The 18,305-nt window shown below is 40.5% G+C and overlaps 1 protein-coding gene across 1 annotated transcript in view; it reads right to left on the bottom strand.

The window, feature by feature from the left end:
* Positions 1–18,305, bottom strand: part of mast1a (microtubule associated serine/threonine kinase 1a) — a 69,760-nt gene that overhangs the window by 26,621 nt on the left and 24,834 nt on the right. Inside the window, exons 3-9 of the mRNA XM_010792783.1 lie at positions 11,961–12,049; positions 10,608–10,683; positions 10,042–10,114; positions 6,352–6,512; positions 4,713–4,788; positions 2,074–2,283; positions 1,871–1,972 (exon numbers count right to left, since the gene is read on the bottom strand). Of these exons, the coding sequence (XP_010791085.1) occupies positions 1,871–1,972; positions 2,074–2,283; positions 4,713–4,788; positions 6,352–6,512; positions 10,042–10,114; positions 10,608–10,683; positions 11,961–12,049 (787 nt within the window). The remainder of the gene's footprint in view (positions 1–1,870; positions 1,973–2,073; positions 2,284–4,712; positions 4,789–6,351; positions 6,513–10,041; positions 10,115–10,607; positions 10,684–11,960; positions 12,050–18,305) is intronic.

The raw sequence follows: 18,305 nt of genomic DNA, 5'->3' as shown, positions 1-18,305 counted from the left end.
GGGGGGGGGGGGTGGTTAGAGGAGGGACGCTGTCGAAGACGAGCATGTGAGGCCATCAATCAGTGAGCTGATGTCCAGGTATGGCTGAGCCTCCTGTGCATACAGAGAGGCTTGTTATTACTGAGTAAGTTGAGCTGAGTTATGTATCAACATGTCAAGGACACGGCTCTGTCTCCCAGCTGATTTGATGCGCTGCTGAAAAAAGAAATCGACAAGATGTGGAGGTGGAGAGAATATTTTACAGTTTGGAGTTAAGTAAAAAAATATATATCCTGCGGCAATAAGTGCAAATGCTGCTGCTGCAGACATGTGTAGCATGTCTGTACTGCACAGGCATATATTAAGATATATTGAGAATGCACCGAAAGGAAGCAAATGTAAATGTGGCAATCATTTCTTTATGCTGGGGGACGTAGGAACAACACGAGTGCAAACAATTGGTCAAAAGAAGAGTTTTGTCTCTGCATATTTGGTTGTTTCTTGCAGCCATGTTGATTATTTAATGATATCAAGTCTTCTCCATTGAATGTTGCATTAATCTGATAGCTACATATCCTCTTTTGTGATATTTTGAAATGATGTAACTAAAAGGAGAAATGATCCCCAACTTATCCTCAAAAAAGAGTGATTTTAGGCTGAAAGATCGTTTCGCAGTTTATTTTTGCATTTCTAAGATGTCGGGGCCTCATTAAAAACAAAAGATTTCTATTTGGGCTTGTACATTCAATCCCCACAAACTCCAAAACAAAACAATTATTTGGAATTCTTACTGATTCAGCAAAAAAAGCAATAACTAGAAAATGGCTCAAAGCGGATATCCCTTCTCTTGACAACTGGTATGACAAAATCCATGAAATGCATGTTATGGAAAGAATCACCTTCTCAATGAGACTTCGGGAAAACACATTTGAAGAAATATGGAAAAAGTGGAGAATTTACATATCCCAAAGACGACCATCCTTTGTTTGACTGTGTTTCTATACACCGATTGAATGTATATGTATAGATGTGTATGTATGGTCACATGTATGTGTGTATGTGTATTGAATGTATACTGTATATGTATGTTGATATGTATGCGTATGTACATGTGTAGACATTTGCTATTTCAAACAACCCCTGTATACTTTTTCGTTTTTATTTTATTTTGACTAATTTTGTCACTTTCGGGTATCTAAAAATATATGATTTGAAAAACAGTACTTGTATTATAATGTGACCCCAAATAAATAAAGAATACAAAAATATAAATAATAAAAAGATCAAGTCAAAGAGATTTCCTGACTTTACGTCCCTACTGTATGTATCAAAACACAAATGATGGAACCTATCTTCTCATAAACCAACTCCAAAGCATTATTATTATCAACCCTCCCTGTTTTCTAAATGAACACAATTATTACATGAACATAATGTACTGGGTGGATACTATATGTCAGGAAGAAACCATCCATCTCTGTGGGCGGGGTATAATAATATTCAGAATTTTATCTACATTCCTTGTATGAATTTTTATATATATCCCCTGTGCCCAAGATTGGAATAAAAAAAAGAAAAACAGTCTTTTTATTCGTCAAAAGTAAAAGAAATGCAATGTGAAATACTTCTGTAAGCCTTAAAGACAGACTCCCTTTCAAAGTGACAGGCCAGCCTCCAGCTGTGATATGTGTTCATCTCTTCAGACTGGATGCACAGCTGACAGCCTGCTCCACGTCTGCTCACTCTTTAATGGCATTTCAGTGAGAAGGAATTGACCATGCATCTCCATTTGGGAGGACAGGAGCCTTTCCAAGCAGTTAAGCAGAACATATTCAGGATGTAAAAAGGCCCTCGGAAAAACTGATACTCATACTTAACATCAGAAACTCACCAAACACTCGAGGAGCCTGGCGGGACGAGATATGATGATGAAGAGCTTTTTGCAGAGCTCGATGACGAAGGTGAGCTCCGAACTCTCCGAGCGCTCATAAGCCTGATAGTGAAGGAGAGACAGGCAGACAGGAGACAGGTTAGAGATTGACATACCGTTAGTTGACACTCCTCAACACCTCCACAATTCCTGTCCCAACTCACATCATTCAGCAGCTTCTCCAGGTTATCCTGCAGCTCACAGAAGTAGACGCTGGCGATGAGACCCTCGCGAGACTTGGTCAGGCAGTCCCTGGACAGCTCAGCTACCTGGTGGTGGATGAAGCTGAGGACCCCATCGGCCAGGGGCAGGACGCTCTCTGGAGAGAAGCTGTGGATGAACTCCGCCAGCCTCTCCTCCATCTGAGCTGTGGCCTGAATGAACACAAGATGGCGCTTAACGTTTTTTAAATAAAAAACACACAAACGTGAGTAAGCTTCCAGCCAACTGATGAGAGTATAACAATATTGATATGCTTGCAGTATTATGGGTGTCTGTGTTGTCATTTACTGCTTCTGTGGCTTTACATTAAAAGCATTCAACCGGCGAAAGATACATTCACTATTATTGTGAAGTACCGGTAATGTTAATCACGGGATAGGCACTATGTTTGTCAGTGAGCTTTGTTCATCAATAAGGCTTCCACAATAAGGCTTTTTCTTCAGTTCGAAATGTTGCAGGGATAAATGGAAGAGTCCGAAGAGCTGCAGGCAGCAGATCACACACACACATTTTTTTTTAAATAGGCCAATTATTGTCTGACTTCTTTATTACAATAGTTCGTTTTGCTGTACCGAGACATTTATTCATAAATTGTATTTCCTCTTAGTGTTAAAGAGGGTGTCACAAAATCACATGGATTACCACCTAAATAGTAAGTTATTATCATGTTGTCAAGCTTCCCCTACGTTACATCACCACTACCCACCACTACCTGTCAGTGCTCTAAATGTGACATACACAAAGATTACACCTCTTTTATAACGTTAAAAAGACAAAATACTCTTATTGATCTTTTTGGAAAGAACATGAGGCAGTCTACATTATCTGTAACTGATGAAACACAAAATAACATTATCAGAATTAAGGCCACATTAAGCGTTAATTAAATATCTATTTCAGGTATGCAACTGCTAATTATTCTCCTATAATGAGGAGGATTCAGCAATGTTGAGACTTCATTAACAGTCCTGGGAACTGTGCAATTGTATGTGGGAAGCCTTGTTAGCAGCACTACTTTACGATGTAAAGAGAATGTTCAGAGGGCGATGGTGTACGTGAGTTTGTGTGTGTGTGTGTGTGTGTGTGTTTGTGCGCGCGTGTGTGTGTGTGCGTGCGTGTGCGTGTGTGTGTTTGCGTGCATGCAGACAGCTTTAGATAATCTTCCAGTTTTAATACATACAGTATTGGCCTGGGGCAAGTTACGTGGTCTAATTGATTTTGTACTCATGATCAAAGACTCATATGTCGGGTTTAGCTCCGCAGATATGGACGACCTCCAGTGGTTTTCACACACTGCAGTGTCAACAGCTTACAAAGAACAGTGAAATGAAATCTGAGAGCTGCCTTTATGTCGGAGGTCGGAGGAGAACGGTAAGCCTCTTTCAAAGTAACAAGGGTGCAGGAATGCAGAGATGACAGCTAAGTACAGCTGGAGGATGCATTAGTGTGAGAGAGACAGGGAACATTTGAAAAAAGCAACAAAGGTCCCGCTGCCACAAGTCAAACTTGGAGATGCTGTTATTTGTCATGCACCCTGACATTGAGGCCCCTTTACTCTGACTCGTGTAGTGCATGCTGGGATAATATTTTACATCGCTCTTACCAATACCGATCTGCTCATTGTGTAAGTAAAATCATTTTGTGAATGATTGGCTTTGCTCTCAGACAACACGTTGATAGCTAGCTATGGGCTTTAGACAATTAGAAAATGTCAAGGAAAAGATGGCGGCGAGCATTTCACACACATCTTGAATCCCGGACCGAGTACAGGCGACGTCGGACAAGATCGACATCATCCAGTTCTCTCATGCAGAATGCGCACCGCCATACTTGTTAGGACGATATTTCACCGGGGCAAGATTTACCAACTTACGGCCATCTGTTAACCACTGAAGCAGCAGCCTTTCTGATCTTTATGTTGCCCACTGCTACACACCCTACATACTGGAGCTTCCTGTAAAGGCCAACATCTGTTTCATGTCCCAGATGTTAACTTCAAAGACAGTGTTGGCATTCATCTACTTCCCAGCTAAAACCTATTTTTATTCTAGCAAGAACTGTCTGATCTACTGCCCGCCTGGCACCCTCCTTGGTTCTACAGAATGATTTAAGTTTGTTTATTTGTTCTGGACACATGTTTCCCCAATGTGGCCCTTAACGTATCCTGGGCTAATCAAAGAATAATCTACCAAATGTTTTAAGGGATGTCCCTACAGGTGAATAGCGTAAACAGAAAGGAATAACAAATTGCCATCAAGTCATTTGTTTTGTATTAGAAATGAGGCATTATCTAATGATACATTTAGAAATAAGAGCAATCTCCTATGCCAAAAAGTTAAAAAACTAAAACACCTAAATGTGTATTTTGAATGTATTTATTTTCACTGGTCTGAAAGAACACATGCCAGGGAAGCAAAATAGCCCAAACTCTCAAAATGGACCACTACATGACAAACAGTGTTTCTGCATGTATTGCTAATTCAGTTCCACTAAAGAGGCGCTCTCTGACTGCAGGCAAATTGTTTGTGTGTGTTTGATGTGTGCACAGTTCACCCTTGTGTTATGATTATATGAGGCTGACCTTGGGGAAGCGCTCCTTGTAGACATGGTTCATCATCATTATTTCATTGTCATAGCAGGATGGAGAGCGCCCGGGGCTGCAAAGAGACAAACACACAGAGCAGGACTGTAATACACAGCAGAGACTGAGAAAACCAAAGAGCAGAGAGTGTGTGGAGGCAGCAATTCTGTATTTTCACTTGAATTAAGGAATAATTTACTGCTGCCCCTCATGTCCGTCCTGTCTGTACATTATGCTAATCCACCGATCAGAAATTCAGTACACTCAGTTTAGTTTCTCTAATGGATCCGGTGTCCTCCTGCACGTCACGCTACACATGGTGCAGACGTCAGACAAGCATGAATATATTCAGAGGCACATTTACTGTACACTCTCCTTAACACATATGCACAGAACAAATGCAAAGCAAATTCAACATGTGGCAGAATAAAAGCCTGAAAACATTATACTATTCAACATAGCAACTCATACAGTGCTGAATTGGACATTGACAAAAGAAAAAGCATATTATAAATAGATGTCTTGTGGGCAAACACTGTTTAGCTTCACAGAAACATGCGATTATGAATAGAAATAATGAGGCATATCAAGGTACACGATAGAGCTCCAAGATGTCTGATTATCTATCTAGGGCACCGACTGCTGAGGAGCTTAATATGAAAACTGAATACTGATAAGAAGTGATGTGGTGTATGTAGTTGGGGCATGTTGCATCCAGAGGGGAGGCTATAATAGGTGTGATTGAGGGAGGGTACACTAGAGACTTATGAAAATAGAGAAACATGCTGCACTCTGCAGAGGCTTAAAGAACTTGAGGGGATTTATCCTGATTCAACTACACTGGTAGTGGGAGAGCACAGACCTCCGACAAAGTCCTAGTTTCTTCGGACTTTAGTGTGTTTATTAGCCTAAAGTTGTGATGTGGAAAGAACATGTGCGCTACAAAGAGGATGTGTTGTTTTTCTTTCATCAGACAATGTAAACAACATGGAGGTAGCTGTTTCAGAGTTGCTGTTCTGACTTGAGGGGGCGTTCACATGAATTATAACATGGTAGCAGCACAAGTGCCCTAATTTGCATTATTATCGAAAGTTCAATTTAATTTGTATAATTACCAGAGCCAGTGATAAAGATCCAATTCAAAATGGAATGAGTTCTGCCTTGGCCTGGCTTACATAAGCTTTATTAAACCTGCAGAAAAATACCAACCTGGGAAAGACAGCCTTGATTTTTTCGACCTTAATTTGAAATAATGTAACAGTGTAAACTTGAGACACAGAAGTTTCCAGAAAGCATTTAAATATTATTTGTAATGCTGTTGCCTGTTTGTATATGTATCTTAATCTTATTTTATTACTATATGTTTTATGTTCTTATGTTTCACTTGTAATGAGAACTCCATCTCAATGTGTATTCCTGATTATATCAGTTGTATATAAGTCAGTATCAGGACTCTAACTCTTCCTGCTACTATAAGAAACCAGCACATCCTAAGATCCTAACCAGTCTTCATTGTATTTGCTCTCAGGGATGATAAGGGATTGCATATAGAAAACCTTAATCAAAGTTGGCTAGACGCCCAGTGGCTTGTCTTCGTTTGTTTAAACTGTCATTTGTCCAAGACCTGCCGTGCTCTTACCTGAGGCTTCGGGAGCGAGGGCGGGCGTGCGGCGAGCGCCGGCCCCCGTCATCGTCCGTGATGCTCTCCGTGCTGCCAAAGTGCTTTGACAGGAAGTGCAGCTCGTCCATGGTCGGTTGGAAGGGCAGCTGATGCAGCCGCTCCTGGGAGGAGCTGGAGGACTGGAGAGAAGGAGGAAAATGAGACAAGGTTAAATTAAGAACTGCTCTCTGTTAGCTCTCTTTGAAAAAGCTTCCGTTATAGCTGCAACATCAGTAGTGTAACAACAGATATCCAGAGATGGAAAGGAGAAAAAGCAGCAGCAGAAAAAACAAGGTGTTCTTTGGTTTGAGTGGGTGGAAAAAAACTGAAACAAAGAAGTGCCGAACATAAAAGAAAAAGAAAGTAAGAGAGAGAGGATCAGAAACAAGAAAAATGTCCAGAAGGAGTTAGTGTAGGAGGACAAAACAGAATAATGTTGTAGACTGAACACCAGAGCAAAAAAGACTGCAGGGAATGAAGGAGTCACTCCACCTAAAAGTTTACTGCTGCCTTAAGTGTCTGCTGCCTCGGGGGGTTAATGGCAGCGCTGTTCGGTTTTAAACAAAATACTTTTCTTAAGGGCGAGAGGGAAAAACCAGCCTGGATCAATAGGAGGCTTAATGAACACATCTCCCGATGGAACACCATGGCAGGCTTTGGCCACACAACGATTTCTGCTAGAAAAATCCATTCGAAAACTCCATCCAGGTCTAAGCCACTTTCAGGCTGCAGAAATGCACTTAAGTGAATGCAGAATGTCCAGTGAACAGAATCAATGAAGAAGCTGCATGAAGATACTGAGGGAAATGCCACTGAATGAGATGGTTGTCATAAAATGGTCTCGTTTCTGTCTCGCTCCTTCAAGTAGTCACTGGGTGCATCTTAAATAATTTAACTGCATCAAGATTTCCTTTGCATGGCTCTTGGTCTCCCTCACAGAAGATGTGACTACAAATGCAAGGAGAATATGTCAAGGGATAAGAATCGAAGAAATAGTGTTTTTAGAGAATTATCATCACTTGTCAGCTTCAACAGATCTGTTGTTTTTTGATACCTTTGGAGTTTGGATTAAATGCAAATAATACAATGATAAGGATGTACAATTTACATTTATAGTGCACTTCCTGTTTGCACATTTCCTCCCAAAAGGCAAAACAGAAAATGAAAATCTCTGAAAGCAGCAAAACTGGTGTGTAAATGGCCTCACTGCCCGGACACTAAATGCTCATTAGCCATTTTTACATCAGCTTGTTTCTTTTAAAGCTGTTTTAATCATTCATTTACATTCCATTTACGTTTTTAAATGCATCATTAACTAGTAAAGGTTAAGATGAGAGTGTCTCGTAATTTGAATCACATAAGTGATTTTAATATATTGCCTACACATATAGCTTCACAGCGGATTTTCAGCTTCATGTGACTTTATGGAAATGACACCAATAGAAAATGTGTTGAAAAGGCAATGTTCTGTTCTTGACTATATTATTATTCATGACACAGAAGAAAAGGGAAAAGAAGGATGTTTCTGTTGGATGATGAAAGTTGAGACCGAACAGCAGGAGAGACTCATTTGCTGATTTTAGATCAATCTGAACCTGGGAGTGAAACCAGAGTGGGGTTGTATTTGCTGCAGTACAAAACTGTAAGTGTTTGGATGAAGCAGCGCCATTGAGCTGCATCAACCAACAAATGTATATGTGTACAAACACTCAACAATTTTCTTCAACTTCACGGTTTCATCTTCTCACTGCCTCCATCTTCTATCTTCTCCACTTTCATCTGTCGACTCTTTTGCATCTTTCAGCATACACTTGGTTCATATGATCTACTTCTTCATATAGGAAACTCCTGTTCAGTATGCAAGGGTCCTGCTGTAACTAATCAAGCGAGTAATGGACCATGTAAGAACCAGCCGAGCCTTGAAACCTGACAGGACGGAGGGGGAAGAGGAGTGATGGAGGGTGAGCGGAGTATGGAGGGACTGAGAAACCAGTCTCAACCTCATCTACCGGTAAAAAGAGATCAATGAGTCGCCTGCAGCGTACTGCATGCCTGTCTATGTGTGCTGCTGGAAGTAGATTCATGAGAGGAAGTCAATGAAAGAAATGAACTGTGAAAAGATGCAGAGGAAGTTATTATGTTCAAGATGGCACAGGGGGTGGATTATGAGTCAACACCTTGCCTCCACCTGAGCGGCATACACATTAAGGCCCATTTCTCAAATGGACTATTTACCAAATGGGCCATGGCAGGGTTCATTTCTCTGAGTAGTCTCTTATGCTTCACTCAGACAAAAGTGAACATTGTTGTTGTCCCTCTGTTTCCTTCAAAACACATTTCACTTCCTCCTACACTCTCTTTTATGTCTCTGTTGCCCCTCTTAACCATCCATCTTCGCTTCTCTGGGGATAAAGTGGTGCATGGAGAAATTGTTACTGGAACAGGGAAGAAAGAAAGATTGGTTACATTTCATTTCAAATATCCCTGCTCCACTTTTTTTCAGAAAGGCCAAGTCGTCAGCTGCAGATAAATCAGGTCGATCATATCTTAGCAACTGATTAGTTATTTTTAGTGCTAGTGTACATGCGATGCATGTTCTTCAGCGGTAAAATCCTTTAAAGTAATCGTCTGAGACTCCGAGCAGCAAGAACAAAGTCAAAGAACACAGGGGTGGGTGTGTTTGTGTATGAGTAGAATTTAGCTGCAAGTACGGCGTGTAATCCTTTCAGAGCAGAGCAAGACCAAAGTGGAACATGCAACTTTTAGAACATGAATTTACAAGCAGTAAAGCCTGCACTGATTTAATGCATGAAAACATATGCAAATAAGTTATTTGAGGGAGATGCATATTCATGCGAAGGATGGCTCTTGAATTCATGACTTAGCCAATGCAGCTACAAGGAGAAGAACATCAAATCCCACACTTTAGAGTTGCTTTTCCCCTGTGTCTCTGGTAAAAATGGAAAATAATTAAAGTACAGAGATCGATCCTTCTCAGTTTTCACTCTTCCTGCAATGGAGAAGGTAAACATGAAGGAATCTCTGTGAGGAAACAGCCTAACAGCCACCAGAAGCCTCCGATATTCTTCAGAGGACTTTTCAGGAGGCTGCTCCTACACTCTGGTGTCCTTTTAGAGATCCTCACGTTTTGTGTTACAATGACACACTTAGTCAGCCCTATCACACATTGGAGAAAGCATAATGTGCAGTGGCTGCTGCAGAAATAATACACAGTAGGAAGGAGTGTTTGTCTGTGGTGTACACAGATACGTTAGTTAACTCTTAACCATTGTGAAACCATTTTTAAAATGATTCAAGGTTCTTAAAGGACTAAAATGTCTGTGTCAAAAAATATATTTGATATTATTTTCCACTTTGAAATACCAGCTTGTTTACAGAATGTCACTGTTGTTTATATAGAAAAAAAACCCGAACATTAAAATGCCTAAGATCCCCCTAATGCTATATAAAAACGACTATTTGTGTAATAAAACAATGGGGCTGTAAATCAGTTTAGGATGCTTAATTAAATCAGATGTGAGATTAGTGCTCCCATAATGATTTTTTCCTTTGTTTATAAGAATGTTTGCTAATACTTATTATACATTTTATGAAGGTAATAAAGGAGTAGGATAGTCTGTGGAGCTTTCTTCTTGCTCTTGAACTTACCGTTGAACTGGGTGTATTGGTGCCATATCCTGAGGAAGGCAGCGAAGCCAAAGACCATCTACGACCATCAGCCCTGAGGAAAAACAAATAAAAGTGGAAAAGTGAAGCATGTCAAATAAAAAAATATATCTTCTTTTTCTAAATCTTTCCCCAGTTAGAACTCCAATATTGATATTGGTCCCTTCAAACATCAAGGTTACACTGAAGCAATCCCACCACCTTCGCTTCCTTTTTATCCAATTACACTTTCGTTCCTCTTATTTCCCTCTTCCCTCAGGCGGCCTCCAGCCCTGTCAGACACTTCCTCTGAGTGAGTGATGAGGGACACACTTTTAGGGCAGAGCTCTGACACCTGCCCCGCTCACCTGTCGACACATAGACGCTCTGTAGGAGCTCTGAGGACGAAGACGAGGCTGTGGCATGTTTGTGTGTGGGAGTGTTCCCTGTAGACTTTCACTGTGTTGTGTATAAAAATAATCCTATCACCAATTTCCCTCGACTACTTCGCACTGCTTTTGTACCGTTGCATGTGTGACTTATTGTGAGAATAAAGGAGGAATGCCAACCTGCGAGAAGAGGCGAAGGAAAAGTGGGCAGGTCCGCTCGGTGAGAAGTTGCGAGGGCTGTCCAATGGACTGCTTCCTGTTAAATACATAAGGACAAAACAGAGCAGAAAACATACCCTGTGGATTACTTGGAACCATAATATACCAAAAGTCATTTGAGGTTTTAGCTAAATCTAAGTCATTTCAATTTCCATTTGATCTTTGTATCCTCAGGGGCAAATCACAGAGAATTACTGTGTGTGGCTTTTAGCACTGTTCTTAGCAAACTTTTTTTTTTTTACTGTGGCTCATAGAAAGAGCAAATTAAGCACCCAATGTATGCATTTTACCTAATTTAAGATAAAAGATGCTATTTGCTTGGCAGCGCATTTATGAGTATAATTTACACGTTTGTTTCGCGTTGCTTTGAGAAGGGTTTTCATGTACTTATTTGTGCAATAAACCTGCAAAATCCTGAATTTGGCCACCATGACACACTGAAAACACTGTTACGGTTATGAATGAAACTGTGACACCTACTGTAATAAGGTAGTTTATTGATCGTGTCCTACAGTAATAAATTACAGTATTACAATTAAATTAAAGAGCAACTTTTAAACAGTTAAAATCTTGTTCTGGCTGACCTCTAGTGCATTGGTGCAGAGATATTTTGTATTTACCACGGCACCCCCTCAGTTACCTTTGTCATGTTTAGGTGTTTCAACATACATGTAACAAAGAGCATTCAGTAACTATGACAACTTGCAGCTGTGATTGTTAATACAGCGTCTTTGACGTTTGTTGCTTGTTTTTCAGCTTTGATGTTGTCTTGTTGCCCTTGTGGCACCGTCGGACCGTCGTTAAGGCTCTCCAGGGTGTCACAGCACCCACTGTGAGGACCACTGCATTAGTCTTTGAACTGACACAATCTAAGTACACCTCTACATCACTGCAGTAAGGTGATAACATTTAAATAAATTGAGATTTATCAGATGACCTTCAAAAATAATTATTTGTTATTTGTTTCTCTTTAAAAAAATAAAAGGACTTAATGTGAAGTAAAAGATCAGTTTAATCATAATTTCACCAAGACTTCATGTCCCAATGCACCCAAAAGCTGTTGTATTTTTTGCTATAAGACGACACTGATGATTCCATTTATGGTAATTATGTTAGAGAATAAAAACATTTGAAACCTCAAAAGATCCTGCAATAGTAAAGAAATGGGTTGTATATGGCACAGTCCCAAACTACAGCAAGATTCTTCCTAAAATACCTCTTTTCAAGTCTGTTTTTTGGATTCATTTTATATGAATTATTTTTTTAAATAGTTTATCGCACACTGTATCATGGATATAACTTTAATATACTGACCTATGTGTCCAGGGAGTGGAGAGTGCGGCCGTGGCAGAGTGGGCGACGTACTGGTCAGGATCAGGCTTTTCCGGTTACTGGTTCGGCAGCTAGAACACACAGGAGCACAAAGTGCACGACAATATTTGTCTTCATTATTTCTCTAGTGACACCAGTCAGAAAAGCGCACACACACACACACACACACACACACACACACACACACACACACACACACACACACACACACACACACAGGTTTATGAATACACTGCTTCTGTGTTTGAGTGTGTATGTGCTTCCTTTTCACCTTGAGTAAATGCAAAGCGTATATTACAGTATGTTTGTAAGTGTGTATGCTTCTTTATCTTGAGCACAACATGTCTCTTGTGTGTGTGTGCTTGTTGCAGGCCATAATACAATACTTTATTGACGTCCGCCCACCCACAGGGGAGAGCGACAGAGCAACAAAGATTATTTTTAATTTCCTCTAGGTCCAGCTCTCTGTCGGCTGCTGCCATGAAATATAATGGCAGGAGTGATGAGGCGATGGGAGTGATGGAGAGACAGACGGAGAGGAACAAAAGGAGAGGGGAGGGCAGGCACTGTATAGACCGTAATGAAGAACCAAAATGATTGAACCATCAAGAATTCACATGCTGCTCCTGCTGCAAGCACTCTTCTTTGAACAATTTCACAATGGGAAACACAGCGATGGACATGGTTTATAGTCCTACACAAACTTCTCGTAAAGTGGATCTTTCAGACTTCTTTTTTCAGGCACAGATCACGTTTGCTCACGGGCCTTCCGTGCTTGTCTGTGGGTTTCACTGTAGCGCCTGTCGGACTAGATTTGCACAATCAAATCTGACGAACAATACAAGTTTGCTCCATGTTGCATCAGCCTGCCATATATCTGTGCTGGAAGGGCTGTACATCCCAGGCACACAATGGAAAAACTGCACGGTCACACAACACACTTTAGTTATTTGATGTTTCTTCCTCGATCAATAATCTATATGCTCCCACATCCTGCCTCATCCCTCCCTCTTTTGATGTCTTCAGCACTCTGAGACATCAAACCCCTGGCAGGATGTTATCGGTGGCAGCGTGCCTCTGTGGGCGCCAGCTGAGGGAGAGCTCGTACTCAACCTTGCAGAACAGAGGAGGAGCATATTGAAATATTTAAGGGAAATGCATTAGCTTTGGAAAGAGGACTGGAAGTGCTTAACACCACCCTTCGCTACAGCTCCAAGGAGAGAAGAAGGGGGGAGGGTGAGGGAAGAATTAAAGACGACGAGAAGAGACATGCTGTATATTCCTTCCGTCATACTTTTCTTTTTCTGCAATACTTCGTGCCTGCAATCACCTTCCCTTTCAATTACTCCTTAACCTGTAGACTCTCACATCCACATTTTCATTGCTGCTCTTCCTCAATCAAAAGCTGAATCACTTGAGCATACGCACGTCAAGATTCACTCCAGAACATATTCTTAGCTTTTGATTCATGATTCATCACATTAGCGCGACTGTCAGTGATTCACTTTTAGGTGGAGTCTAATGTTTCAAACCACATATTAAAGGGAAAGGGATTTCTTCCTACCTGCCTCGTCTCTTTTTCTAGGTACTTATAATTATGAATACTTTTAAAGTACCATGTTACTTCCAGTCTGAATAAATGTCCTCAGAATCTTTTGATAACTCCTCAGTCAGCTGTTTCTATTTCATTTTGTTCCTGCTTTGTTCTAATTCTGCTTTGTCCGTCTTCCAAATTAACTCTCTGCATGATGAATAATTAAAACGTAGGAAGTCCAGGAAACTGATTCTCCACTCCTCCTGTTTTACTGTTATGGAGTCGTCTAAAGTATTAAAGACTTTAACGAAATGAAAAACCGCATGAGGGAAAAGCAATCTAATCTTCCCATAAAGCCAGATGTCTCTCGCAACCACTGTGCTTCATAACATTGTTATCTTAAATGAATGCTTTAAAAGGGCATCTTGCCCAAAGCATGTGTACTGTAAAAAAGGTTGAATAGAAGTACTGCTCTTTATTCTATACTGCAGTTTCCTGCCCACATATTTATTACCAGAAAGGTCACATTAGAGCTCTGCTTCTTGTATTCCTGCAAAAGCGAGGAGGGGAACATCTGACAGAAGCAGCAGGAGGCTAACAAAGATCTGCGGATGACAATGTTACATCTCTGTTGTAATCCCATGATTCCTGTTATTCTGGGACGAGTTGAATCTCTGCCTGCTTTGTTGACTTCCACAAAATGTAGTTATTTACCAAAATGACATTGGATAAACTCAAAAATACAAGTCTTACATTACACAAACATAACATTTAGCAATGGGTTAACAATACTGAGGGTTTGGTGCTTAGCAGGTAGTGTTCAGTAGAAACTATGGTTGTTCCCTTCATATATTCTCACGCACAATCACAACACTCAAAGATAATTTCCTATTAATGCTGTCTTACCTACTAGATTATTAACTGTGTGTGTGTGTGTGTGTGTGTGTGTGTGTGTGTGTGTCTTTACATCACTCTGTCACAGTCATACTGCCTGGTTTCATCCTGCCTCAATCTGGTAAAGAAGTTGGTGTGTGTGCCTGCCTGCCTGCCTGCCTGCCTGCGTGCGTGCGTGCGTGCGTGCGTGCGTGCGTGCGTGCGCGCTAAGAGAGATAGAGACAGTTGGTATTGCCATCTTTGAATCATACATCTAAAGCTGTCTCTAGCTTTGTGGTCAAACACAAACGATCCTGAATACATCATCCACCTCTCTCTTCGGTTCTCAGACAGCTGGTGATGTTTGGATTTATTCAGTCGTCCACTTACACATGAATGAATTTTGAACAGAAAACTGAAGCTTCGCTGAAAGTGAGACACTTCCTCTTTAATATATTCAAACCCATTCAGATTCAATTAGGTTAATCGTTAACAAATTCTTGATGCATAATGAATTGATCAAGAGGAAAATAGACAAATAAGATAATGTGAGTGTGAATGTACCTCATTACCATGGCAACCCATTCGGGAGTCACACTCAAAAAAGCAAACAGTGACATCTCCTTCTTTTTTCTTTACCAGCGCTAACAGTGATAAACAGACAGCTTGTGTTAACAAATGAAAAAATAAAGGTGAGCATCACACTGAATCTGATCTGAGGCGAGTAAATAAAATGAAAATATGATCTGAAGTTAACAACAACACAGTGAGTCAGAGTCTGTGGATATGACGGAGCCAGAGACTGTTTGTATGTGACTGCCAGTCTTATAATCCATCATAATCCACTGTGTAATCCATCATGCAGGCCCAATCTGTGAGTGTGACAGAGGAGCAGTGGTGAGGCGTGTGGTGCTGTCAGTCAGACGGAGTGTGATTCATCTGGGTCAGCGGTGCATGGCTCCATAGTGTCGGCCTCTGTTGACCGACACCACAGCTGAGGAGAGAGCCGCCAGTGGAAAACAACTTTTAATGTGAGAGAGAAACAAGGCGTGATAGTGGCAGTGTCTGAATCTGTCAGAAGGTGCAAGGAGCAAATCAATGTTTGTTTGGTTACAGCGTGCAGGTGGTTTGTGTGTCCAGGTGTTCTCGAGAAACACCTCCAGAGTGATGAATGACAAACAGTGACAGGAGAGACAGTACGAACAGGGATGGTGGCTTTTTTTAAAGCTACGGACCCAGAATCAGCACTTCTCTCTAACAGGGCTGAAATAGAGGGGTATGAGGCATGGCTAAAATGGGTTATATGTTTGGTATTTTGAGTAAAACAGTTCATAGACATGTTTTTTATATATCTGAGACATATAATATATGCCTAAATATAGTATAATAGGAGACCCTTAATATCCACAAACTGTTATACAAAAACATTTCACAATGGATGTGAAATCATGGTTCAACGTGTTTCCTCAAAGAATTTCTGCTCATGGCAACTACAGCATGATTTACCTTTTTATGGACAAGTTTAGCAACTCAAAGGAGACCTTCAGGAAAATATTGTGCTCAAATATTCAACAAGTGTACGCTGATGTAAAGCACAAGATAAGATTTGCAGACTTTTGCAACCAAACAACAATCTTTACCTATCCTTAACGGCTGTCTGGTTATGATGTGGCAGGTGTTGTTTGAATAGACAAAGAGACGCAGATAATTATCAGCGACTCTGCAGTTCCCTTTAGCTAACAGGCCATCAGTGTTGAAGCGTTACTGTTGTTACTGTTCATCCCTTCTGATATACCCACTTTACCCTACCTGCTTAGCAATGAAGGCAAGGCAAGTTTATTTATATAGCACTTTTCAACACAAGGCAATTCAAAGTACTTTACAAAAAATGAAAGACATTAAGAAAATGGCATTTAAAATCAGTCATTAAAAAGAAAAGTTAATAAAATAAACATTAAAAGAAAAAATACATGGATAAAAGTTACAGTGCAGTCTAAGATATGAATAGTTCAATTAAAAGCAGCGACAAAAAGAAAAGTCTTCAGCCTGGATTTAAAAGTAGTCAGAGTTGCAGCGGACCTGCAAGTTTCGAAGAGCACATACTGTAGATGCAGAGGCTAGCGTGTGAATATAATGGAGCATTTAGCTGCTAAAAAGACAGATCTTTCCCTCAGGAGATGATGGGAGACCAAAAAAGAGCTTCAAGAGAATAAACATCAAACGTAAAAACATCAGGGAGTCAGAAACTCTAAATGAATCTTGCTCCAAATCTGATGATCATGTAAATAAGCTAATGTTTGCTAACACAATGACAACTATAATAATATATAATAAAACCTTGTGATATAATATTGAAGAGAATGTTTTGTTTACAGTATACTCTGTTGCATGCAGTAGCCAGAAAACCTTTAAACTCCTTTAGCTAAAAGTGAATTACACACGGGAAGCAGAACATGAACCTGAGTTTCCTTCTCACTACGATACCAGCAATAATTATCACTCCTGCAAAACTAATTTGCCAAAGAAAATGAGGTGTATGCAAAGGGTATTTTGTAGGTAAGAGGGCTGCATGGTGACACATTGATGTTTAGAGGACAACATGAACAGACAAAGTCAAAGGTGACAGACAGAGAAATATAAAGTGCTCAAACAACAAACAGAGACACACAAAGGTGACAGCCAACAACCTTACTCTCTGCTCCCAATAATGAAACCCAGCGCTGTCATACAACCCCTGGTCAGCCTGCTGCAGAGGGATCAGAGGTTAAATCTGTGGTAACGACTCGTGCAGAAGCTTTGACGAGCAATTATGCCCCTGCAGGCCCACGGCTGGCACTGAGCCATTTGTCTCAAACTCACACAATTGTGCACACACTCATAGAGAAACGCACAGTGTTGATCCCCTGACATGAAAATGGTCCCAGACTGTCTACACTAAATACAGCAATAAGCAGGGCCGTCCCTCCCTACAGGCCGATCATGCAGGCTGCATGGGGCCGCACATCGCGCAGGGGGTCTCGGCTTATGAGCTCGGCATGAGCTCGGCATGTGCGCATATCTCAGCGCAGTTCTCCCTCCCTCCCCCCCCGCTGACATGTGAGAGTGAGAGGTGACAAGGGGAGCACGTCTGTAACCCGACACCGTTGCAATGAATCGAAATCCGACCAATCACGGCTTTGACACGGCCACTAGTGAAGGTGAAGAGATGTCGGCGAAAAGACAGTTTCAGTGCGAGATGCAGTTATTTCCAGCATTCTTTATTTAACATTCATTCAAGTATTTTATGCCTTTTATCTGCTAATGTACAGGAGGAAGAGTGATAAACTGTCTGTCTAGTTGGCTTACATAACAGTTCAAGTTTACAGCCTAAAAAAAATGGAGCATTTTTTCTCCTTTTATTCATTTTTATGTCAATTTGCACATTTCATGGTGATGCTCAGCCTCTCCCCTTAACTCCTAACAGTCATCATCAAGTCAACCACAACACAGAGAAATACTGATAGAAATGTGTATGTAGTTGTTGATACATTGCTGACAGAGGGAACTAGATTTGAATACAGATTTAAGAAATATCAGTTTTTGAGCATGTAATACGCATGTTTTGTCTTGACTATATTACAACTATATTAATAAAATAATATAGTATTTATATTATTGAATTGATTATGATTATTATTATTAGTAGAAGTAGTTTATTTGCATTAATTATATTTTAATCTTTTTGAGGCTAGTATTTGGCAGGAAATGCAGATGTATTCACCTGTAAACGCATACTGAATGACATACATGCACATTTAGCATTTACCTCACTGTATACAAAAGTAACTGTGTTGATAATAATAATAATAATAATAAACAGGAATTGTAAGTACTTTGTTTCCAAAAAAAATGTTTTCACTCCTGTCGGTTGGGGGGGGGGG

The sequence above is a fragment of the Notothenia coriiceps genome, unplaced genomic scaffold (assembly GCF_000735185.1).
Source record: "Notothenia coriiceps isolate Sejong01 unplaced genomic scaffold, NC01 NC01_scaffold00036551, whole genome shotgun sequence".
Taxonomy (NCBI): domain Eukaryota; kingdom Metazoa; phylum Chordata; class Actinopteri; order Perciformes; family Nototheniidae; genus Notothenia; species Notothenia coriiceps.
The sequence above is the reverse complement of the archived record's forward strand: the minus strand, read 5'-3'. Positions and strand labels throughout refer to the sequence as shown.